The sequence below is a fragment of the Phytophthora parasitica genome (genome assembly GCF_000247585.1).
Source record: "Phytophthora parasitica INRA-310 unplaced genomic scaffold supercont2.37, whole genome shotgun sequence".
Classification (NCBI taxonomy): Eukaryota; Oomycota; class Peronosporomycetes; order Peronosporales; family Peronosporaceae; genus Phytophthora; species Phytophthora nicotianae.
Genome location: NW_008649023.1, coordinates 445,315 through 464,296, shown reverse-complemented (window position 1 = coordinate 464,296; position 18,982 = coordinate 445,315). Strand labels below are relative to the sequence as shown.

At 52.1% G+C, this 18,982-nt stretch overlaps 15 protein-coding genes across 22 annotated transcripts in view; 7 read left to right on the top strand and 8 right to left on the bottom strand.

The window, feature by feature from the left end:
* Positions 1-33: 33 nt before the first annotated feature.
* PPTG_13944 (hypothetical protein) lies at positions 34-1,135 on the top strand. Of its 3 annotated transcripts, none has more exons than XM_008910422.1 (4): positions 34-90; positions 189-273; positions 359-562; positions 637-1,135. In XM_008910422.1, exons 1-4 carry the CDS (start codon positions 72-74, stop codon positions 1,022-1,024), a joined length of 696 nt encoding a protein of 231 aa, XP_008908670.1. In that variant the 5' UTR covers positions 34-71; the 3' UTR covers positions 1,025-1,135. The 3 variants fall into 3 exon arrangements, with proteins under 3 accessions (XP_008908670.1, XP_008908671.1, XP_008908669.1); XM_008910423.1 differs by having other exon boundaries at positions 34-109; XM_008910421.1 differs by having other exon boundaries at positions 34-273.
* A 47-nt stretch (positions 1,136-1,182) lies between these two features.
* On the top strand, positions 1,183-1,741 carry PPTG_13943 (hypothetical protein). Its single transcript, XM_008910420.1, has 2 exons — positions 1,183-1,250; positions 1,332-1,741. The coding sequence occupies exons 1-2, from the start codon at positions 1,242-1,244 to the stop codon at positions 1,545-1,547; spliced, it is 225 nt and encodes a 74-aa protein (XP_008908668.1). The 5' UTR covers positions 1,183-1,241; the 3' UTR covers positions 1,548-1,741.
* On the bottom strand, positions 1,703-3,309 carry PPTG_13942 (hypothetical protein). The gene is made up of 2 exons (XM_008910419.1): positions 2,284-3,309; positions 1,703-2,212 (listed from the first exon to the last, which is right to left on the bottom strand). The coding sequence occupies exons 1-2, from the start codon at positions 3,034-3,036 to the stop codon at positions 2,042-2,044; spliced, it is 924 nt and encodes a 307-aa protein (XP_008908667.1). The 5' UTR covers positions 3,037-3,309; the 3' UTR covers positions 1,703-2,041.
* Positions 3,310-3,401: 92 nt separating this feature from the next.
* PPTG_13941 (hypothetical protein) lies at positions 3,402-5,433 on the bottom strand. Its single transcript, XM_008910418.1, has 2 exons — positions 5,156-5,433; positions 3,402-5,030 (listed from the first exon to the last, which is right to left on the bottom strand). Exons 1-2 carry the CDS (start codon positions 5,244-5,246, stop codon positions 3,523-3,525), a joined length of 1,599 nt encoding a protein of 532 aa, XP_008908666.1. The 5' UTR covers positions 5,247-5,433; the 3' UTR covers positions 3,402-3,522.
* Positions 5,310-6,316, top strand: PPTG_13940 (hypothetical protein). Its single transcript, XM_008910417.1, has 3 exons — positions 5,310-5,546; positions 5,607-5,675; positions 5,741-6,316. Exons 1-3 carry the CDS (start codon positions 5,358-5,360, stop codon positions 6,158-6,160), a joined length of 678 nt encoding a protein of 225 aa, XP_008908665.1. The 5' UTR covers positions 5,310-5,357; the 3' UTR covers positions 6,161-6,316.
* PPTG_13939 (hypothetical protein) lies at positions 5,539-7,512 on the bottom strand. 3 transcript variants are annotated; one of them, XM_008910414.1, is made up of 3 exons: positions 7,463-7,512; positions 6,472-7,308; positions 5,539-6,395 (listed from the first exon to the last, which is right to left on the bottom strand). In XM_008910414.1, the coding sequence occupies exons 1-3, from the start codon at positions 7,472-7,474 to the stop codon at positions 6,309-6,311; spliced, it is 936 nt and encodes a 311-aa protein (XP_008908662.1). In that variant the 5' UTR covers positions 7,475-7,512; the 3' UTR covers positions 5,539-6,308. The 3 variants fall into 3 exon arrangements, with proteins under 3 accessions (XP_008908662.1, XP_008908663.1, XP_008908664.1); XM_008910415.1 differs by having other exon boundaries at positions 6,472-7,512; XM_008910416.1 differs by having other exon boundaries at positions 5,539-7,308.
* A 154-nt stretch (positions 7,513-7,666) lies between these two features.
* Positions 7,667-9,195, bottom strand: PPTG_13938 (hypothetical protein). The gene has a single exon (XM_008910413.1). It carries the CDS (start codon positions 9,151-9,153, stop codon positions 7,756-7,758), a length of 1,398 nt encoding a protein of 465 aa, XP_008908661.1. The 5' UTR covers positions 9,154-9,195; the 3' UTR covers positions 7,667-7,755.
* A 32-nt stretch (positions 9,196-9,227) lies between these two features.
* PPTG_13937 (hypothetical protein) lies at positions 9,228-10,509 on the top strand. Its single transcript, XM_008910412.1, has 2 exons — positions 9,228-9,458; positions 9,530-10,509. The coding sequence occupies exons 1-2, from the start codon at positions 9,450-9,452 to the stop codon at positions 10,274-10,276; spliced, it is 756 nt and encodes a 251-aa protein (XP_008908660.1). The 5' UTR covers positions 9,228-9,449; the 3' UTR covers positions 10,277-10,509.
* Positions 9,914-11,112, bottom strand: PPTG_13936. 2 transcript variants are annotated; one of them, XM_008910411.1, is made up of 4 exons: positions 10,887-11,112; positions 10,514-10,826; positions 10,229-10,445; positions 9,914-10,161 (listed from the first exon to the last, which is right to left on the bottom strand). In XM_008910411.1, the coding sequence occupies exons 1-3, from the start codon at positions 10,980-10,982 to the stop codon at positions 10,363-10,365; spliced, it is 492 nt and encodes a 163-aa protein (XP_008908659.1). In that variant the 5' UTR covers positions 10,983-11,112; the 3' UTR covers positions 9,914-10,161; positions 10,229-10,362. The 2 variants fall into 2 exon arrangements, with proteins under 2 accessions (XP_008908659.1, XP_008908658.1); XM_008910410.1 differs by having other exon boundaries at positions 9,914-10,445.
* On the top strand, positions 11,058-12,676 carry PPTG_13935 (hypothetical protein). The gene has a single exon (XM_008910409.1). The coding sequence runs from the start codon at positions 11,099-11,101 to the stop codon at positions 12,641-12,643; it is 1,545 nt and encodes a 514-aa protein (XP_008908657.1). The 5' UTR covers positions 11,058-11,098; the 3' UTR covers positions 12,644-12,676.
* On the bottom strand, positions 11,678-13,694 carry PPTG_13934 (ubiquitin-conjugating enzyme E2 2). Its single transcript, XM_008910408.1, has 3 exons — positions 13,452-13,694; positions 13,273-13,388; positions 11,678-13,188 (listed from the first exon to the last, which is right to left on the bottom strand). The coding sequence occupies exons 1-3, from the start codon at positions 13,574-13,576 to the stop codon at positions 12,968-12,970; spliced, it is 462 nt and encodes a 153-aa protein (XP_008908656.1). The 5' UTR covers positions 13,577-13,694; the 3' UTR covers positions 11,678-12,967.
* Positions 13,695-13,799: 105 nt separating this feature from the next.
* Positions 13,800-14,797, top strand: PPTG_13933 (hypothetical protein). Of its 3 annotated transcripts, none has more exons than XM_008910405.1 (3): positions 13,800-14,112; positions 14,216-14,367; positions 14,431-14,797. In XM_008910405.1, exons 1-3 carry the CDS (start codon positions 13,974-13,976, stop codon positions 14,569-14,571), a joined length of 432 nt encoding a protein of 143 aa, XP_008908653.1. In that variant the 5' UTR covers positions 13,800-13,973; the 3' UTR covers positions 14,572-14,797. The 3 variants fall into 3 exon arrangements, with proteins under 3 accessions (XP_008908653.1, XP_008908655.1, XP_008908654.1); XM_008910407.1 differs by having other exon boundaries at positions 14,410-14,797; XM_008910406.1 differs by having other exon boundaries at positions 14,216-14,797.
* On the bottom strand, positions 14,495-16,057 carry PPTG_13932 (hypothetical protein). The gene is made up of 2 exons (XM_008910404.1): positions 14,840-16,057; positions 14,495-14,744 (listed from the first exon to the last, which is right to left on the bottom strand). Exon 1 carries the CDS (start codon positions 15,849-15,851, stop codon positions 14,925-14,927), a length of 927 nt encoding a protein of 308 aa, XP_008908652.1. The 5' UTR covers positions 15,852-16,057; the 3' UTR covers positions 14,495-14,744; positions 14,840-14,924.
* Positions 16,058-16,122: 65 nt separating this feature from the next.
* PPTG_13931 (hypothetical protein) lies at positions 16,123-16,741 on the bottom strand. Its single transcript, XM_008910403.1, has one exon. The coding sequence runs from the start codon at positions 16,731-16,733 to the stop codon at positions 16,422-16,424; it is 312 nt and encodes a 103-aa protein (XP_008908651.1). The 5' UTR covers positions 16,734-16,741; the 3' UTR covers positions 16,123-16,421.
* Positions 16,742-16,860: 119 nt separating this feature from the next.
* The window catches only part of PPTG_23412 (hypothetical protein), a gene marked incomplete at both ends in the record, with an annotated part of 4,113 nt that continues 1,991 nt past the window's right edge, over positions 16,861-18,982 (top strand). Inside the window, one exon of the mRNA XM_008910402.1 lies at positions 16,861-18,231. Coding sequence (XP_008908650.1) covers positions 16,861-18,231 — 1,371 coding nt within the window. The remainder of the gene's footprint in view (positions 18,232-18,982) is intronic.

The window sequence follows — 18,982 nt, the reverse complement described above, 5'->3', positions numbered from 1 at the left end:
ATAGCAAAAAGTATACACTCGGATAAAGTGTATACACGCAATGTGGTCAGACGATTGGCATTCCGAAAGCCATGGCCAAGAAGAGTGGAGGTGCGTCGTTACGATGGCTGTACGCGACTGCGAGGGATCGTTTTGCAGCGTCATATTGCACTGTACTAAACAGACATGTTGCGGGGCTGTTGACGCAGGATCGAAGCACAAGGGCAATGCTGGCAAGAGTAACAAGCCCAAGAAAGGTGGCATGTTCAAGTCGCTCAAGAAGCAGGAGAAGAGGTGTGTGCAGTAGTGGCCTGCAGTGTAGATCATCGTAGCCACGTGTATCTGACTGTGTTATTGCTGTGTTTTGTTATCGTTGCAGAACTGGCATGGTAGGAGCGGACAAGAACGATCCGCAGAGTAAAAAGCGCAAGGCCAAGGTGGCCAAGCGCCCTGCGCCTGTATCCGACGAGTTCCGCAATTTTGACGAGCGTATGGCGGCCAAGAACACGAGGCCAGGTGCTGTGCCCAAAGCTGCTGCGGTGGCTCCTCCGTCATTCGTGATGGCAGCTCCTACCTTTCAGTTGTAAGTGGTTATTGGAAACCAATTTGCTAACTTTTGTGCAATGGAATCCTAATTTTTTGTTGCTATCCCTGTAGCAACTCAAACCCTGTGCAGCCAACATCGGCGCCACGCGAAGTGGAAGGCTTTCATGGCTTCATGTCGGCGCTGGAGGCTCCAAAGGATGCACCAGCAGTGAACCCGAATCAAAACTCGCGTCAATCGAAGCCCATGCAGCCCGAATACCGTGGCAGTAATGTCTTTGCAGTGTTGGATAATGGCGATGAAGAGCAGCAGAAGCCACAGACAGCTCCACAACCATCGCCGGCGTTCATGCAGCCCGCGACGTTCACATTCGCGACAGCCAAGCCGACGTTCACGCTGCAGTCTTCGCTCCAGTCGTCACTTCAGTCTTCACTTCGGCAGAGTATGCAGCCAGCAGCAGTAAATGCAGTGCATTCAGAGGATATCGATCCCGACTTATAGGCGACAAAGAGTTAACGGAGCAGCTATCCATGACACCTATGAAATGTATCCATCTAGCATCTGTCACTGCTTATTGTTTACCTCTCATATTCTATACAAAACTTGAAGGTGTTTGTCCAAGTTTATAATTTATCTCCCGTATCTTATACAAAATTTGAAAGTATTCATACGTGTCAGTCAAGCAAGAGCTCCAAGCAGATCTCGATACTTCGCCACGATGGAAATGGTGCGCGTGTGGATTGCTACTGTGCTCGCTTGAGTATAGTCTGCAGATACTAATGATTTCTACTGTGTCTGTGTGCTGCAGGAAATCCCGTATGCGAGCCCTGTGGACCCGGAGAGCTATGGCTTCCTGACGGTCGCGCTCCTGCTGACAGGGTTGGTCTTCATGGCGCTCTTCTTCACGCGTGCCGTGGCCCCCAAGAAGAACGCGATCGTGGAGCTGGTATTGGCCTTTATTGCCGCTTTGCTGCTGGGCTTCGGCTCTCTTTTCCTCTTTCTATGGGCCGAGATCTACGTATAAACAGATAACAACAGCTGCAGTCTGTGTCCAAGGCTCGGACTGAAGCTCTTTCCAACGATAGAAGACGGAAGCAAGCAGTTTTGATGGACAAGAGCGGGAGCAACACGACCCAGTTCATATTGAATGCCCTGGCGCAAGCACTGCAGAGGAAGAAAAAAAAACAAAAATATGTTTATTGTTTTTGCGCTCGAGTGTGACTGTGTTTATCATGCGTCGTAGGAGTTGTGGTGATGGCTCGGAAAGGCGAAGATAGTGTGTTCGCTTGTCATTGCTTTAGGACTTCGCCATTCCTAGGTTGGCCATGCCCTGGCCGCTCGCTTACGACCATCGCGAGCAGCTCCATTACCAAAAAAAGAGTGTCTACTTCCTACAGAAGCTGAAGCAAGGCACGCGCACTGCATGCCCCACGCCGCGTCCAACACTTGGATCATTCACGACTGTGCTTCGAGCTTCCTCCCATTTGTTCTTTCTACCTGAGTTTGCCACCAAGAGCCCTAATTGGCGCCGGGCATGAGGCTATAATAAACGGTAGTCACGAACTTCTGCTTGTAGCGGTTGGTGATGCCCAGCACCATCATGCCGTCCTTGATTGCTGTGCAGTATAGATGGTTGAGCGCCACGTGCTGAGGCACAGGCAGCAATCGACCATCGACGGTCGGCGGTGCCTACAAGACGCAAAAACACGTGAGTTAGGATCAGGCAGAAACCCCTAACAAAGTCAACGTGCCTATCATACCTTATTCAAAATAATGTGCCGTAAGTGAGGTGGAAGCGGAGGTGGCTCCTTCGTGTACTCGTCGATCTCGGGGATGTACCGTGAGTACGGGTTCTCGGGGTCTTCGTCGTCGTCCTGCTTGTTCTTACCATCAAAGTCGGAGAGCGGCGCAAAGTCCGATACATCCACATAGTTATTTACGTTGCCTTCCACATCTGCCATTGTGAGCTGGTCGGGTGCGAACCGCCAGTCGTCGTCCACCACAAACTTGTACATGTGCTTCCCCCGCGTGAGGTTGGCGATGTAGGTGAAATCGTTGCCGGATCGGTGCATGGGACACTGCTTGTCCCACCCGTTGAATGTGCCAGTGATGAACACGTTGCGGCCGCCGTGTTCCCATTTGAACACCATGGGCACGACGTCCTCCCCAGGCGGCACTGTGACGTCCGCAGTCTGTGCATTGTTCCCCTTGCCGTTCTCGCCGCCTTTTACATCCATCTGCGCTGTAGCCATCTCTCCGTCTGCGTAAGATACCTCTGAAGAGGTCTCTGTGGGCGGATCTACCTCCATAGCCTCGGTGGCATTGTGTTGGCCTGCAAAATAGGGCTGCTGCGGATTCTTACCCTCACTGCTACCGTCATAGTTACGACCCTGTTGCTGTTGTGCCTGATTGTAGTACGGATGGTGGTGCAGCGGGAACGCGTTGGGGTCGTTCGGATCTGCGCCCAAGTTCTTGGGGTTGGCGTCGCCTGCTTTACTGCTGGCGCTGCCCATGGTGCCTGAGGACGACGAGGCTGATCTGGTCGCTGCTACGTACTCTCTCTTCCCGCTCGAGAAGACGGAACTCCCGGTCGTTATCTACTGCGCTGGTCGGTCTGTTTCGCGATGGAGATGGAGGGGATGCAAACGATGGCGTCACGTACTCGCAATGGCGCTGGCGAGGGCTGCTTGGGTATGCTTCTCTTCTAGCTGAGCTTCTCTCTAGTACAAAGAGGCACATACAAATCCACGTGAAGCCCAAGCCTCAACGGCGACGCATCATCGCGCAACTGCCCGCAAAGGTTGTGCGAAGGTTGCAGCAAGGAGTCATTCAAGATACATTCGTACAACAGTGTTTCAACCCTCTATAATCACATAATTTGATGTTCACCAATTTTTTTTTTTCAAGTTTTAGCATTTTGTGAGAGGCAAGACAGCGTTGATTGCGTGCAGGTATCAAAGTCTGGTGTATTGTCGTGTATGCCCAGCATAAATACGAAACTACTTGGATTCGTCGTCTCCATGCATCGCCTGCTTGAGTCGCTGCACGAGTTTGGCCTTGAGCCCCTTGGTGTCGAGCCCGCGCTTTTTGAGCTCCGCTCGCAGCTCGGTCACCTTCATCTTGTCGATATCGACCGCCGGGTCCTCCTTCAACTCAGCATGTGCTTCAGCATTGACGTTATTATTCTCCATCTTCGCACTGTCACCATTTGACGCGCTCTCCTTCGTAACAGCAGCCTCTTCGCTCTGTTCCGGGCGCTCTGATTTCTCCTTTATCTGCTCTACCGTTTTCTCATCCTCCTTCACTCGACTGGGAGATGAAGTCTCTGTATCGCTGCGAGCCACTTTGGCGCCGTTCAATGTTTTGCGTGGAAATGAACCCTTCTCTCCTTTAACCTCCGTGTCTGCAGATTTGTTATTATTTTCTCCATCATCACTCCTCCTTGCTTCAGTAGCATCATGTTCTTCAGACACGTCCTCGTTTTCAACTTCCATAGTCGAATCTTTACGTGAGCCATTGGACATCTCCTCGTCACTGTCATCCCCCTCCTTCCTATCCTCCTCGGGTTCTTTGCTGACATGATCCATGTCTTCATCCACCACATCATCCTTCTTCACCCGTTTCTCTGTTGCCCTCTCCTTCTCAGCCTCGCGTAAACCGTCTAAATCTTCACGGAGCTTCTCCAACTTCGTCACAAACTCCGCTTCCAGCTTCCGTAGCTTTTCCTCGTGAGTCTGGACACTCGCTTTCATCTTGGCTTCATGAGCTTCCATCGACGCAGCAACCAGCTCCTTGGTCTCCTTCGTGTGCTTTGCTGGAAGGTAATAGATCGGCGGAGATGCAATAGTAACCAAGAACTTGGATTGGCTCTCGCTCTTCCGGAGCATCTGCAAGTGCTCTAGTTTGGCCCGTGCTATCTGTTCGCTTCTATCAAGCTCAGTTCGCACTATAAGCGCCTCCAATCGAGCCACCTCAGCTTCATGACGAGCCTGGATTTCAAGGTTCTGGCTCTGCAACTTCTCTCTTTGCTCAGCTTCATGCTGCTTCGTGTCTTGGCGCTTAAACAAGTCGGTATCCTTCTCAATCTGCCGCTTTGCCTTGCCTAGATGGCCCATCAATGCGCCAAACATGCGTCTACTACGTGCAATGCCTTCCTTCTGTGCATACGGCGCCACAGCGCGTTGCTTCCTCTCCTGTGTACGAGCGCTGTTTGCAGAGGGAGAAGCAGCTGAAGTGGAAGCTCTGCTAGTCTCTGCTTTCTCTTCGTGATGAGCACCCTCCGGCCTCGTTACTGCGGAATGCAGTCTCTGTCTTTTCGCGGCATTATTCTGATTGTTGTCCTCGCTATCGCGTTTTCCCGGTCTCCTCGAGGCGTTACCCCGACTGTTTTCCTTCAGCTGAACAACGTGTCGGCCGCCTCCTGCCCGTGTGGGCTCGCCACCGAGTCGTGCAAGTACGTTACGCCGACCTGCTACGCTTTTCGATGATGTTCCACTTCCTCGACGCTCTGTAGATTGGAGGAAAGCGCAGACGAGTAATTAGATGAAAGATCGCAACGCAACATGTGGCTTAGTGAGCAGCTACAGCGACTAAAGCCCGCGTAAAAACAGAGACATATACTGCTGGACGTACTGGAGCTGTCGAGCACCTCTCGCTTCTTGGCTAGTTCCTGTAGCTCGCGGCGCAGCGCGCGTTCGTCCGCCGACTCCGCCCGATCTGCCATCACTCGGCGCTTTGGTGGTCGGCCTTGATTTTGGGGGGTTAGTGGTTTAAGTTGCTTTAAGCAACATAAGTTGGTGATGTTGCGCTATGATCTGAAGCGACACACTTCAAGATGGCAACCGCTGCCGACGACGCGGTGGCCAAAGCATTGGAGCGACTACGGCTGAGGAAGGCTGGGAGTATAGCTGGAAAACATGGTGATGCTCCAGCGACGGTGACACCTATGCCAACGTCCATGCAAATGGCGCAGCCTGCCGCTGGATTCCAGGTCATCTGCTCAGGCCAAGTGGAGAGGGTACATGTACGTTAATAAAGCGAATGATCCACTCAAGCGTAATATCTAAACTATTCCCGCTAGTAGTATCCAGGTGTTACGAATGTGTACTGCCGTTATACCATAACCTACGGCGTTGACTGGCGCGTACTTCATGTATGTCCCTATTACAGTACCGTTGTCACTACTAAAGGAACTTACCGCGAGCATTTGGGCTACAGGGAGCTGAGAACGGACTCTCGCAGATTGCGTATCTAGCCAGCAACGAAGACGAAATCCTGCTCAACTTCCCTATCGATGTATCATTCAAAAGTACCAACCCATTCGGCTGGCCTCGCTTGGTACTTAGTCTGTATGGACTCGACGCACTGGGTCGCGACGTGGTACGGGGCTACGGCTCCGTCGCGTTCCCAGTGTCACCTGGCTGCTCTGTGCGTGAGGTGCCGCTATTTCGGCCAATGTCGTCGTCACGGATACAGCAGTTTATAGCGTGGTTAACGGGTTCCCCACCCGAATACTTCGACTCCAAGTTCGTAGCCCAAAGTGATAGCCGCGAGGTTACACGAGTCACATCTGCAGGCAAAGTGCGCGTCGTGCTGAACGTGGCGACGCACGGGATGAAACAACACGGGTACACATAAGCGAAATACCATTCATTGCTCAGTTAATGATTCAATCACCATAGAAACCAAGATGCACAATTCAAAGATAAAGACCTGAACCTGATTTTCTCTTTTACCACCTCAAGTCTAAGCAAGAGGGGCTTGAGAACACCAACAGCAGCTTCATTTAGCACAGCCCTTCACGCGCCATCTCCGACATACGCTCCGACAATCGCTCCTTGATGATCTTTCGGCGTTTGCGGAACGATGTGCGCTATATAGCAACAAGAGCACAGAAGACAACGCTGTTAATAAGGCTGTCAACATCGACAACGATGCTTGAAACTTACCAGACGGCCTTCTTTGCTGAACAGCTCCAGGAAGTTGTGCTGCATCTCATCGGCCTTGTTCATCCACTTGTGCACGAAGCCGTCGACGTCGTTGCGCACCTTATCTACTGCCATATCAAACTTGATGCTCTTCTCCTTGATGAACGGGACGTTCATGTCCTTGCCCGAGTATCCACGCGCCAGGTTACGACGAATGAACGTGTCGTATTCGGCGATGATCCGGATAATCAGATCCGACGTAGAGATGCCATCCGTACGCCGAGTCTCCAAGAATTTGCCCATCGCCTTAATACGAGCGTACACATCGCCCTCCGATGCCTCACCCGAAGCGTCCGAGTACGGCAGTGCGTCGTGGCACACGTAATCGATCTTGTGCTTCTCCAGGAACTCATCCGAGAGTACCCAGGGTGCGTCTTCCACCACCTCGTCCACCCACTTACAGTGACGAAGTGATTCATAGCGTTCCTTGTCCGTCATGACGGTACGGCCTTTGAGTTTGTGCGTAATCTCGTCACTGCAGCATCCAACCAGCAGATACGTGTTCGGGTAGGCTTCCTTGCATTGCTGCAGAGCCTTGGCATGACCAAAGTGGAAGAGATCGAAGATACCGTCGGCATACAGACGCAGGGGGCGGCCAGTGAGGGTACCCGGCTCGCCCTCTTTCAGTTTCTTGCGATAAGGCTCCGGCTGCGGCTCAGTTGACCCCTCCTGGCTGCTGACGCTGCTGTTATCGTTAGCCTCCTTCGGCTCCTCATTCGTCGGCTTCGTCTCCTCAGCGGCAGGTGAGTGGTGGTCGGCCTCGGCCTCCTCGGCGTTGTTCATCTCGTTGGCACGTCTCTACATATCAAACGGCCCCCTCAGTCATTCTTCAACTTTAAATATAAAAATGTAGGAGTATCTCCGCTGCAAATTTTGCAACATTTGCAGCGGAGGAGACTCGACATCGCACTAGGACGCGAGGAATCGCGCAAGGCTATGGGGAAGAGCGCACCTTTCTCGCCATCTTTGCTCTTCTGTTGCTGTTCGTCGAAAACTGTTGTGACACCGAAGCAAAAATTAAGTCCTCGTACTTTGTGCGATTAAGTACGGAAAGTACCAATTTCAGTCAGTTTATGTCCGTTTGCAAATGTGACGCGTCACCATCAGCCACTTCAACATCATGAAATGCTCTTTCCTAGGATATGATAAGACAAAGGTCGGCAAGCTGTTTAAAGAATCGTCTTGAGCCAAGTATTCACATAACAAAAAGGGGGTATACGCTTGTTAATAGGGTAGCGTAGTTAATCAGGCACCCGACAGCGATGCCACACGAGTGCTACCGAAGTAGAGCTTGTGCGGCACATTGGCGAGCTGATTGCGCTCTGTAGCCACCGCAGGCTGTACGACGATCGGCACTTGCCACTGGAACGTTTGTCGCTGCTGCTCTACCGGAGCATCGCTGCTTCCCTTTTGTGGGGGTGCTCCAGCAGAAAACTCGAACTGCAGTAACCACTGGAAGCGCACCAGGTCCGTTTTGATGGTCGGCAGCGCGTCGTGCGGGATACTGAAGCGCACGTTCGTTTGCAGTACACCCAGCGTGCGCTCGTGGAAGCTGCTGAATACCTTGGACTGCACAACGCGGTCGGGATCCAGCGCCATAGACGAAAGCGTCTCCTCTAGACACAGCGTAGCCGAGACCTCGTAGCACGGGATACTGGCGCGAGTGAAGTCAAATACACCAAGCAGTACCTCACCTGGCTGGTAGAACTGCTTTGTCAGCAGGAAGCGCACGAGATGGCTACTGTCCTTGCCAATCGTGAAAATGCTCGTCTGTGCGCGCTGCATCTGTTCCGTTTCCACTCGGCCGTGCATGAGTGAAGGACGCAGCTCGAACGCAATCTCACTACCCGTACGCACGCCGACAGGTGCCGGTGCCAACGATATACTCCGTCCAGCGCGAGTAATTCCACCCACTACCTGCTGCTTCTTGGGCGTGGTCTCAGCACTCTTATCCCCAGACGCAGCACTGTCATCGCTCTTTTGCTGACTCGCAGCGATGTGGCTTGCACTAGCCACGGTGCCGGCCTCGAAAACATACTCCGAGCCATACACCTCAAACGGCAAATGCACTGACACAGGCTTGCTCCCGGCAATTGCACATTGCGCCGTGATGGAGACCACATAAAAGACTCTCGCGGACGAGCCGCGGAATGTGGGGCAGATACTCTTTGGCAACGCAATGGCGAACTCCCGTGTGCAGCGCTCCGCTGTCTCCTCTTGGGCAGCCTCAGCTACAGGATCAACAGCTCCATGACTCTTTGCAGCGGCTGCTTCAAGCTCGGACTGAGTCGGTGCGATGTTGATATCCGACAGCAGCACGGATGGTGCCGAGCGGTAGATGCACGTGCCCGTGTCGCCTGGGAATTTAAGTACATCGGGCAACTCTGCACCCATCCTGTCGTCCTCCGAGGGGCTTCGCTCCAAGTCCATGACCGGTAGTGTCAGCAGGTTGCTGTCCACTGTGACGTGGCCATGAACTTGGGCCACCACGTGGGCAATCTCCGAGTGAGCGTCGGGCTTCTGCTGGTGACTCGCGAGACGCACGACTCCCTTGACGACGCTCCCAGGTCGGAAATGGCGGCTCGCAAGCCGCGCCACCAGTACGCTGTCCTCGCCGGGCTGCATGACGTGGTCGATCGTCATCGCAGTTGGAAAAAAAAATCGAGAGCAAAGTACGAGAGTGCGAACTTAGGAGTGATGGTGCATCATGTGACCCACACCAATGTTGAAGTGCTTCATTTTTTTTTGGTGCTCGTCCTCATCGAGAGCATCGCAGCCGTCCTCTGCCACCCACCAACGGCAATGCGTAACTGAATGAGGTATGTCGCTGAGGAGGCGAACCCCACCATCTGAGGTGCTGCCGCGGTGCTGAAGGAGGTATCCCTCAGTCATTCTAGCTTTCTCTCTGCAACAAACAAGCCCAAGAACTACACTCGAACATGGCTCCGGTAGGCCGACGCAACCTTGGTTTCGTGTCTTCGAATTAGCACTAATTTTCACTGTTTTGAATACCTTGCAGAACATGAACAACGAACCCGAGCAAGAGCTTAGTATCGACAAGCCTTTGAGCATCGACGCTTCTAGTGGCACAAGCACCGACTCAACCAGCTCCGCTCCGTTTCGCAAGACTCTGCAAGAAGGCGAACCCGGCACACTCACTGGCCGCCCTCTGCGTCTATATGCTGATGGCATCTTCGATCTCTTCCACTTTGGACATGCCAAGGCTCTGCAGCAATGCAAAGAAACCTATCCGAACACGTACTTGCTGGTTGGCTGCTGCAATGACGAGGTCACGCACAGACTCAAAGGCCGCACAGTTATGACGGACAAGGAGCGCTACGAGTCGCTACGTCACTGCAAGTGGGTGGACGAAGTGGTTGAGGACGCTCCTTGGGTCATCAACGATGCTTTCCTCGAGAAACACAAAATCGACTACGTGTGTCATGACGCACTGCCGTACTCGGACACGTCGGGCGAGTCAGCTGAGGGAGATGTGTATGCGCGAATCAAAGCCATGGGCAAGTTCCTCGAGACCCGACGCACTGATGGTATCTCGACATCAGACCTGATCATACGAATTGTCGCTGAGTATGACACCTTCATCCGCCGCAACTTGCAGCGCGGATACACTGGGAAAGAGATGAACGTGTCCTTCATTAAAGAACAAGGTATTAGACTCGATATGGCCATGGACAAGGTGAAGGAGCGTGTTGCCAACATGTTCAGTCGAAAACCGGGCCGGTTCGACCAGCGGCAATCGGTGTAAGCGAATACGTCGCGAGTGGCACCAAGATAGAGCCTCCTCGTGTCCGCATAAGCAATAACCTTGAAACTCTTAGCCATTGAGTTGTCTTAAGGACGAGTGCTAGTAACTCCGTACACAGCTCGCTGAACTTTATGCGCGGATGCTGCTGCCACTAACAATGCTTGCAGCCCTGTAAGATAAGTCAGCAAATGAATAAAATGAAACCCTTGCATGCAAATAAGCCAAATAGTAGCGTACCGTTCGAGAACTGCTTTTGCGCCAGACGAAGATCACTGGGCGGTAACGAGCTGAACCATAGCAATGTGTCCGTGTTCATTCCAACATTTGTGTTTCTTGGCTCTTCCTGACAGTTCTTGGCTGCTCTCCGATGGCGTATTGAGTCGCCGCTACTCCTCTCCTGTACTGTCTCCTCAGAGGCATCCTGTATGCGCCAGTTTCCACCAGAATCCAGAGCCACTACCCGAGACGCCACAAACTCCTCGTGATACGAGATCTCCGTCAGTGCGTGCTCTGGTAGCCGCAGCTTGGCCTTCGTCAGCATCAGAAACCCCTGTTCCAGGCAACGTCAATATAACTCTAGATCCGCATGGTTGCTGCAACAAAGACGCACTTGCTTGAGCTTAGCATTTGCCACCTCGTGGTCGTCGAGATATTTCTCTAGAGCCTCCACGCCTTCGACCAGCAGCTCGTCGGTAGAGTCCGTCATTATGCTCTGCGATCTTGTGTAAATGCAACTTTTGTCGTATCAAATCCAGTTTCTTACTTTAGAAATTGCAATTTACTTCGAAGTACTTGTCATTTTTCGATTTGCAGGCAATCAACATGGCGACCATTGCGCGCAAGCAGATTTCGCAGGAGACGTTCGACGAGTGCGTGGCCGAGAATGTGGAGGACTTTGACATGTCGCTGGAGGAAGCGGTGGCCGACACCGTGCAGCAGTTTGAGTCTCAGGGAGTGGATCTATCCAATATCATTAAGAGCGGCGTGGCACAGACGGCTGACGGACACGAGCCTCTGCCTGTGCGGCTAAAGCGGCTGATTTCGGAGCTGCAGAAGATCGTGAAGCTTGAAAGCGAGCACAATCGAATGCTAAGCCTCGTTGCGGAGTTGCAGAGCGTGTGTGAGGAGGTCCCAGAGGCTCGTGTGGTGGCAGGACGGAACGATGCCGCGGATACACTGCTGGCTTTGTTTGATTGCAATTCCACCGCTATAGTGACCTCTTGCAGCAATTTACTAGTGTTGCTGTGTACCGACAATATCGATAACCAGGACTTTGTAGGGGTCACAGGAATGCAGCGACTTGTAGAGGTGTTGAAGCGACAACGGGAAGATCCAGAGAGTGCAGCACGTGTACTAGCGCTAGTGAAAGCAGCTTGTGTCAAGCACGAGAACAACAAAGCGCACTTTACAAAATCAGGTGGCATTGAAGCTATATGCAGGTATTTAGAGAGCGCAAAGGCTAACGAGGTGCTGTCGAAGCAATTGGCGCTATGCTTTCGAGTATTGACTATCAACGACGATCCACGAGCGACGTTCTCGCAGGCGCAAGATACCATCAAGGCTCTCGTTGAGCGTAATGTGATTTCGTACAGCTTAGATGTGCTGCGCCAAGTACGATGCACTGATGCAACACAGACATCACCGGATCTGCTCGTTAACTGGCTTGCAGTACTTAAGCAGCTCGCTGTAACTGAGGAAAACTGCCAACAGATCGCCGATCTAGATGGGTTAACCATTGTACAAGACGTCATGCAAGCGTATGAGCACAGCGCTCCCGTAGCCAAACGCTGTATTACAGTTTTCAGGAACGTGGCGGCTGCGGATGATCTAAAGCGCGCGATTCTTCAGTCTGGAGGTGTCGAACGGACTTTGCTGGTCATGCGGCGCCATGAAGCCGACGCATCCATCCAACAAAACGCGTGCGCAACGCTGGCTGCTATTGCGCTGCGCTCTCCAGAGAATAGTCGTGCACTAGTCGAGCTCGGGGCTATTCGACGAATCGCGCGAGCCATGCAGGCTCATCACCGTGACGTGGCTGTGCTCCGCCAAGCGAGTCTAGCAGTACGGAACATGGTGGCTCGTAGTGTGGAGTTACGTTCGAGATTCTTGCACGATGAACCAGCGATCGAGCCATTGCTTCGCGACGCTCAGCAGTATCGCGGCTGTGGTGACGAAGCCTACGCTGCTCTACGTGACTTGGGATGCGATATTCAACTGTCTTCCTTCGGTGCTGCTGCAGCCTCTGCTGCTGCGTCAGGGTCCGTCAAGGCGCCTGCAATCAAGCCACGCTTTAATCCAGTTCAAGCCCAGTCTAACCAATTGCTTGAGAGCGTAGAGGAAGCTGCAGTAGCTCCGTTTGCTAGCTAACAGAAACAACAAGGAACAGCTTGCAACAGAGTATTTCTCTTCAGTTTTAGTTCCTCGTGGCCTAGTTCATTGTCTTTCCTGGTCTTCTTTCCATTGCTACTGCACTGCTCTGTTTTATCTTACTGCTCATCCTCTGACATCATCGCTCGTGATCTGCACGACGCAATCTTTGCTTTTGGGTCTATGTAGTCGGCTTGGAGCGGGAGTAAAAAGGAAGAGAGAGAACGCATTAACAAGAAATGACGAGCACGCAAGATCCCAAGCAGTGGAGAAGAGGCTGTGCAGTGCCATACAACGCTGCGGCGAGTCCGACGAGCGAGCTTTTTATGCGATGGCCTGCCAGCTCTGCTCGACGATCTCGCGCACGCGGCGATTGTACTCCCGTCGGTTCTCCTGGAACAGGCGAGCGGCCTCCGAGTTGGCGGGCGAGTTCGGGTTGGGATCGCACAGCAGCGACTGGATGGACGTGAGGATGGCCGAGATGTCGTATATCGGAGACCACTGGTTCTGCAGGATGTCCAAGCAGATCTGGCCGTCGTTGTAGACTGTAGCAACAGAAATAAATGCTCTTAGTCAGTCATAACAGCAAATTATAGGAGCACGAAATGAAGCAACTTAAGTTCGCGTACTGTTGGGGTGGAACATTTTCGTAATGAACTTGACAGTCGGCGCCTTGTTAGGGTAGTCTTCGCTGAATTCAAGCGTCAGGTTGAAGGTGCCGCCTTCCCAGGGCGTGTCATCCGGTCTGTCGTAATGAATATAATCAATGAGATGAACAGAATTAAAGCTGGGAAAATGAAGGTCGTACCCGAAGATGACGGCCTGCCAGAGCATGATATTGTTGTCCATGGGGGCGCCTGACACGCCCGACGGCGGGTCGTTCTGAAGCTTGCGGAAGTCGCGCATTAATCGTCGGCGTGCGGCGGTGGACATGGCTGGTGGAGTGCAGAGAGACGGAGACAATGGAGCAGGATGCGCGACGACTAGGCGGTGGCTCTGCTCGGGTTTCTTACTTTTGACGGAAGAACGTCGGACATTCGAGAAAAGAGTCTCTCCCTGGCTATTACGATCATTGAGTGATCAATTTGGGAAGGGTTTGTCTTCTGAAGGGTACTTTTATAAGTATTTAGTGCTAGACTAAAAGCACAAATATTGGTATATTTGATCTCAATTGCTTTGCAACCTTTCAAGCCGATCTTCTTGTGAGCAGTCGTTAGCTCATGAACAATAGAATAGGAAAGCCTATCTATAGTTGGCGAAAAGATTCGCTGCATTGGTATCCGCTCGTTTGATTGGCATCGACCGCGCCTAGTGACAAACACTGTGGCGAATGTCCACGGAGCGGCTCGTGCCCGGGGACGGCCACAACCTCGTAGTGTTGGCCAGGTTAGAGGCGACCGGCATGAAGACAGTGAGTGGCTATTCGTCCTCATACGATGACGTGTTTCCGACAGCACTAGACGGGATCAGTAAGCGACAAAGATCCGATATTCATCGTTTGCGAAGCATTAGTTTGTTACGAGTAGAGCTTACGTTTGTGGTGCATTGTGTATTGGATGTCATTGCTTGCAGTTTCACGGAGAGAGTTCAAATTCTGCGTGGACGTGCTCAATCAGACTGTGGAAGACTATTTCCCGTGCCTTCCATGCTACGGGTGTGGATATCTGTGGTGCTTTACAACGTGTGGGCTGTCGCTTTGCTTTTCGGAACCATGCACCAAACAGGTACCCTTGCAAAGAGTATCATTGTATTGACGCTACTTACAGCTTTGGACTAATGCGATGTAGCTCTCGGACAACATGGATCTGGTGCTGCGTCGACTGAACAACCGCGAGGAGCTGCTGTACCGAGGCGTCGTCTGGAGTCTCAAGAGATGTCAACGAACACATACATCGTGGATAGAAATCGCTCAGCTAGTGTATGAGTGAGACGAGAACACAGTTTTCCAAAAGCAAAAGCGTCGGAAGTCAATAACATACTACAACGTACTGTACAACAACGGCAGTCCTACACCACAGTCAGTAGTGCATCAAGGCCGCATCCAGTTCTTCTATTGTCTATCTCTATGTCTATCTAAACGCGACCTAGCAGCAAGAAGAGGCTACAACAACAGCACAGCATCAGAAGTCAGTCAAATGCAGCAATGAACAAGCAACAAATAGCAGATAGAGCTGATCAAGTTCTTGATTGTCTTACCATGCAAATAGGAGGTGTGTGTCCCCCCATTAAATATATACGAACCTGCGTGTGTCCTTCTTCTGTTTACTTACGAGGTCTTGATCTAAGTCATCACCACGCCTTCGAAAAGCACCATGCGACTCTTATTCAGCTCTTTGCACACTCTCTTCATGCTCTTCTCGCCAATCATCGTTACGTCGCTAATCTCCTGGATCGAGCGCTTTGCGTTCGTGTAAGCTGCCACCAGGTAGATCACCGACGCTGCCACTGCAACAGGCGGCTGTCCATTGGACAAATCGAGACTATCTGCCTTCTTCGCCACCGTATGAGCTATCATCTGCGTCTTGTTTGGCAGCCCCAGTCTCGAGCAGAAGCGCTGCACGTATTCCTCCGTCGTTGCTTGTTTAACTTCGAGATCCAAGCGGCGCTGCAAGCTCATAAACGACTTGCCAATACGTCGCTTCGGGATTCCAGAAGCTTCTTCAAACTCCTTCAATGATCGAGCATTGCCAGCCTTCCTACACGCGATAAACAGCACGGCGACGGCCATACTCTCTCGTTCCGGTCCTCGCATATTGACGCCCTGCTTCTCCGCTTCAGCATATACGTCCAACGCGATCTCCACAATCTTCTTGGGCAGCGACAAATAATCTGCAACTTCTTGGATGCGCGCCATATTACGCTGCATCCTCTTGACCTTGGCGCTGTCAGACGAGATGTTGGGGCGCTTGTGTTTGCGCCCCGGCTCGCCGTCAGCGCCCCCGCCGCCCTTCTTCGGGTCGACCAGATACGTGGACAGCGAGAGGCTGTTCAGCCGCGCGTCCGCGACGTCGCCGACCCTGGATTTCGCAGCGGGGTCACCACCCCGATCATCATTAGCAAATGTTCGCCATTCGGGGGAATCATCTATAATGCGCTCACCGAGGATCATGCCGCAGCCGCGGCACACGACGTCACCCGCGCTGAAGTCCGTCACGACGTCCTTGCTTCCACACTCGCGGCAATGATCCGGAACGCACTCGCCTCCCATAATTAGTGGCAGGATGGAGAGATTGTTTATTCGGGGCTCACACTGGACCAAACACGTCCAACGGAGCAGAGATAGACCTTGATCGAGAGAGAAGACGCTGGGAATTCTAACGCGTGTATTCTTACGTCGATACGCGCCTGCTTGCCGCACCCACGCGACCTATAAGCTAAGTTGAGGTGTGCTCCTTTGAGTGTACTTGCGCCTTGTGAAACTACTGCGATCCACCAAATCGCCAGTCGTGTACGCTACATAAATAATGATTTGTGAAAGGATTTAGTGTGACCACATCACATTTATTAAATCTAGCAGGAAGTACCAAACGCATGACACGAAGCAGCATGGGCTTGTCGTGCAGCGATCCTACTCTTCTTGGCGCTGCAGGAAGCGAGCACGACCGTATAGATACAAATTTTCCACACCACCAAGATGCCTGTAATCTCCTGATCATGCCAGTCCTCGATTCACTGCAATTTGCATTGTATCGCGCATGAATTGCCGTTGTAGTTTCCTCTTCGTGTTTCTCCTCTCCAGGTCGTCAACTTGAGTTTTCTGCTCTTCGAGTGCTGCAGCCTAGAATTTGAATCCCTTCTTGGTCAAATCAGCCTTCGCCTCCACGACTTGCCGGTCCAACTCCTTGGCCGCATCGGGGCAGTCTTGCACAGCCATGACAGACAGCGCAATAACCCCCAGCGAGTACGCTCCGAAAGTCACCAACGCATACATGGGCAGCGCCGTGACCACCTGTAGCACGCGTGTGTCCTGGGCGTGGTCGGCTGCGTACCGTAGCAGCAGCAGCCACAGCGCTAGCAGCACGACAAATGCAGCGAGCCACTTCTGGTACTTGAGCATGGTGATGTTTTTTTTACTGGGGCTCTGGTTCATTTTTTCCGGAATGAAAGATCGATTATGAGTGGATAAAATTTATTTTCCCGTCCACTGATTCGTTGATAAAAAGATGTCCAGAATAGATGGTGGAAATATTCCATTCTGCAACTCACCATCAAGCTCAATGTCGGACCCGTCGATCCTCTTGACAGACACCGAGCTGCCGGACAACGTCAGCTATCCGCCTGAACTGCCGCAGGAGGACAAGACGCACGGACGCCGCAAACCCAACCTGACGGACGATCAGCGTCTCACGATGGCCGATTTCCTGCTCAAACACAGCATGGGTGAGGCTCGCCTACCTCGCTCTGTTATTACCGCTGCTGCTGACAAATTCGAGGTGCACCGCAACACGGTGTCGCGCGTCTGGAACCTCATGAAAGCGGCAATAGACGTTGGAGCGCCCACCGACGTCGTGATGAATCAGGTATTGTCCAAAAAGCGCGGCAACTGTGGACGCAAGAAGAAGGACTACTCGGCTGCGTTAGAGCGGGTAAAGCAGCTCCCGTTGAGTCAACGTGGCTCGCTCCGAGCGCTGTCAACAGCTGTAGGTGTCCCGCGCACGACGTTATTCCGTCTATTGCGGAACGAAGACTCGACTGGTAACCCAGTGATCAATACTGCCGAGCAACAGGACTCCAACTCCGATGCCAAGCCGACGATCGCTAACGCAATCAAACCAGCGCTTTCCGATAAGAATAAACGGGAGCGACTCAAGTTCTGCTTGGACAAGATGCGGCCCAACGGAGTGTTCGACGACATGTTCAACGTGGTGCACATCAACACCAAGTGGTGCTCACTACTCGGCAGTCGCGACGCGAAGAAGACGAAAGCGATGTTCCTCATCGCCGTCGCTCGGCCTCAGTGGGATAGTCGGCGACGGCAACAGTTTGACGGCAAGCTTGGTGTCTGGCCATTTGTGGTAACCGATCCACCTTTAGAACCCTACGCAGAAGCCATAGTATTACCTGGGATCCAAGCAGCATCCCGAGTCGGACGAGTGTTCCGTGTACTAGAGACAATCACCAAGAAGGAGATTCAGACGATGATTACATCCTACGTCATTCCAGCGATCAAGATGAAGATGCCGAGCTCGTTGCGCGATGGACGAGTCTTCATCCAGTTTGACAACCAGCAAATGCGATTAACGCCCGATGACCCCGTGGTTGCTGAGCATGGAAGGATAGATGGCTGGGATATTCAGGTGCAATACCAACCAGCCTACAGTCCAGAACTGGTGGTACTAAACCACAATTTCCTCAAGAGTATTTATCCAGATTTGACAGTCCGTATTGCCACCATGCAGCCTCCTATAGAAGAGCTTATTGCTGGTGTAGAGCGCGCATATGCCGCAGTCTCTAAACGACAGATCAACGACACCTTCCTGGCTTTGCAGAAGACGATGGAGTGCGTTATGCTAGCGGGCGGCTCCAATGACTTTGATTCGCAAGAAGACGCGACCAAGAAGAGTTTGCAGCGCAATGGCAGTCTACCTGTGAGCGTTTTGTGCAAACGAGAAGCTTTATTGGCTTGTCAGGCGGTTTTGAACGTTCCACGCGAAGCTTCAGCCTCGTCAAGTGATTAATTTATACTGGAAGTACTCAAGTGCTTGAGAATGCATTATTGTCACTTCCCCGTCTCCGAGCAAGGCTGCCGAATAATGCATAATGCCATACATTAATGTACATAAATTGGCTGCCATTAGCCACATCGACTTTACAAATGCATAACACTTTTTACGTAAGAATTATTAATGCGTAAAAACTTGACCGTTTTTACAAGCACTATCAACCAACTCTCCTTACTTCGTCTACTAACTAGTCTGCTGGACCTTCCTTCATTTAAGCGATTCATTGTGAATATTGCCATCATGGCCGAAGTCCCCCTTACAAGCCCACCACCAGCTTCGGCTATCTCAAACAAGCAAGTTGTTTTGTTCTACTTTTCTCCATGCGTCGACGCCTCCGGAGAGCCAACCGACTACTTTAAGTGCAAGGTGTGCGCTACAACGCACAAACAAGCTCTCGGAAGAGGTGTCACGAACCTATGCCAGCACATACGGCTTAAACACCCCCAACTTTGAGGAAGAAATGCTGGCAGCCGGTCCTGGAAGGACAGATTCTCTCTTGCCGTGGATAACCAAAAAGGCACAGAATCGGTTTGCTTGGCTTGAATGGATCCTCTTTGGTAACCTGTCATTCTCATTCTGCGAGCAAAAGACGACGAGACGGTGAGCTATATTTTTT

What these genes read in the sequence shown, in the direction of transcription:
- PPTG_13944 (XM_008910421.1), top strand. Translation starts at nt 41, where the DNA reads ATGTGGTCAGACGATTGGCATTCCGAAAGCCATGGCCAAGAAGAGTGG. An exon ending in CTCAAGAAGCAGGAGAAGAG is followed by an intron (nt 274 to 358) that starts GTGTGTGCAGTA and finishes TTATCGTTGCAG; the next exon opens with AACTGGCATGGTAGGAGCGG. An exon ending in GCAGCTCCTACCTTTCAGTT is followed by an intron (nt 563 to 636) that starts GTAAGTGGTTAT and finishes CTATCCCTGTAG; the next exon opens with CAACTCAAACCCTGTGCAGC.
- PPTG_13942 (XM_008910419.1), bottom strand. Translation starts at nt 3,036, where the DNA reads ATGGGCAGCGCCAGCAGTAAAGCAGGCGACGCCAACCCCAAGAACTTG. An exon ending in GGCACATTATTTTGAATAAG is followed by an intron (nt 2,213 to 2,283) that starts GTATGATAGGCA and finishes TGCGTCTTGTAG; the next exon opens with GCACCGCCGACCGTCGATGG.
- PPTG_13941 (XM_008910418.1), bottom strand. Translation starts at nt 5,246, where the DNA reads ATGGCAGATCGGGCGGAGTCGGCGGACGAACGCGCGCTGCGCCGCGAG. An exon ending in AGAGGTGCTCGACAGCTCCA is followed by an intron (nt 5,031 to 5,155) that starts GTACGTCCAGCA and finishes TCCAATCTACAG; the next exon opens with AGCGTCGAGGAAGTGGAACA.
- PPTG_13940 (XM_008910417.1), top strand. Translation starts at nt 5,358, where the DNA reads ATGGCAACCGCTGCCGACGACGCGGTGGCCAAAGCATTGGAGCGACTA. An exon ending in GCCAAGTGGAGAGGGTACAT is followed by an intron (nt 5,547 to 5,606) that starts GTACGTTAATAA and finishes TCCCGCTAGTAG; the next exon opens with TATCCAGGTGTTACGAATGT. An exon ending in TTGACTGGCGCGTACTTCAT is followed by an intron (nt 5,676 to 5,740) that starts GTATGTCCCTAT and finishes TTTGGGCTACAG; the next exon opens with GGAGCTGAGAACGGACTCTC.
- PPTG_13939 (XM_008910414.1), bottom strand. An exon ending in TCAGCAAAGAAGGCCGTCTG is followed by an intron (nt 6,396 to 6,471) that starts GTAAGTTTCAAG and finishes GTTGCTATATAG; the next exon opens with CGCACATCGTTCCGCAAACG.
- PPTG_13938 (XM_008910413.1), bottom strand. Translation starts at nt 9,153, where the DNA reads ATGACGATCGACCACGTCATGCAGCCCGGCGAGGACAGCGTACTGGTG.
- PPTG_13936 (XM_008910410.1), bottom strand. Translation starts at nt 10,982, where the DNA reads ATGACGGACTCTACCGACGAGCTGCTGGTCGAAGGCGTGGAGGCTCTA. An exon ending in CAAATGCTAAGCTCAAGCAA is followed by an intron (nt 10,827 to 10,886) that starts GTGCGTCTTTGT and finishes TGCCTGGAACAG; the next exon opens with GGGTTTCTGATGCTGACGAA. An exon ending in GCAAAAGCAGTTCTCGAACG is followed by an intron (nt 10,446 to 10,513) that starts GTACGCTACTAT and finishes CTTATCTTACAG; the next exon opens with GGCTGCAAGCATTGTTAGTG.
- PPTG_13935 (XM_008910409.1), top strand. Translation starts at nt 11,099, where the DNA reads ATGGCGACCATTGCGCGCAAGCAGATTTCGCAGGAGACGTTCGACGAG.
- PPTG_13934 (XM_008910408.1), bottom strand. Translation starts at nt 13,576, where the DNA reads ATGTCCACCGCCGCACGCCGACGATTAATGCGCGACTTCCGCAAGCTT. An exon ending in TGGCAGGCCGTCATCTTCGG is followed by an intron (nt 13,389 to 13,451) that starts GTACGACCTTCA and finishes TCATTACGACAG; the next exon opens with ACCGGATGACACGCCCTGGG. An exon ending in GAAAATGTTCCACCCCAACA is followed by an intron (nt 13,189 to 13,272) that starts GTACGCGAACTT and finishes CTGTTGCTACAG; the next exon opens with TCTACAACGACGGCCAGATC.
- PPTG_13933 (XM_008910405.1), top strand. Translation starts at nt 13,974, where the DNA reads ATGTCCACGGAGCGGCTCGTGCCCGGGGACGGCCACAACCTCGTAGTG. An exon ending in GACAGCACTAGACGGGATCA is followed by an intron (nt 14,113 to 14,215) that starts GTAAGCGACAAA and finishes CATTGCTTGCAG; the next exon opens with TTTCACGGAGAGAGTTCAAA. An exon ending in CGGAACCATGCACCAAACAG is followed by an intron (nt 14,368 to 14,430) that starts GTACCCTTGCAA and finishes AATGCGATGTAG; the next exon opens with CTCTCGGACAACATGGATCT.
- PPTG_13932 (XM_008910404.1), bottom strand. Translation starts at nt 15,851, where the DNA reads ATGGGAGGCGAGTGCGTTCCGGATCATTGCCGCGAGTGTGGAAGCAAG.
- PPTG_13931 (XM_008910403.1), bottom strand. Translation starts at nt 16,733, where the DNA reads ATGAACCAGAGCCCCAGTAAAAAAAACATCACCATGCTCAAGTACCAG.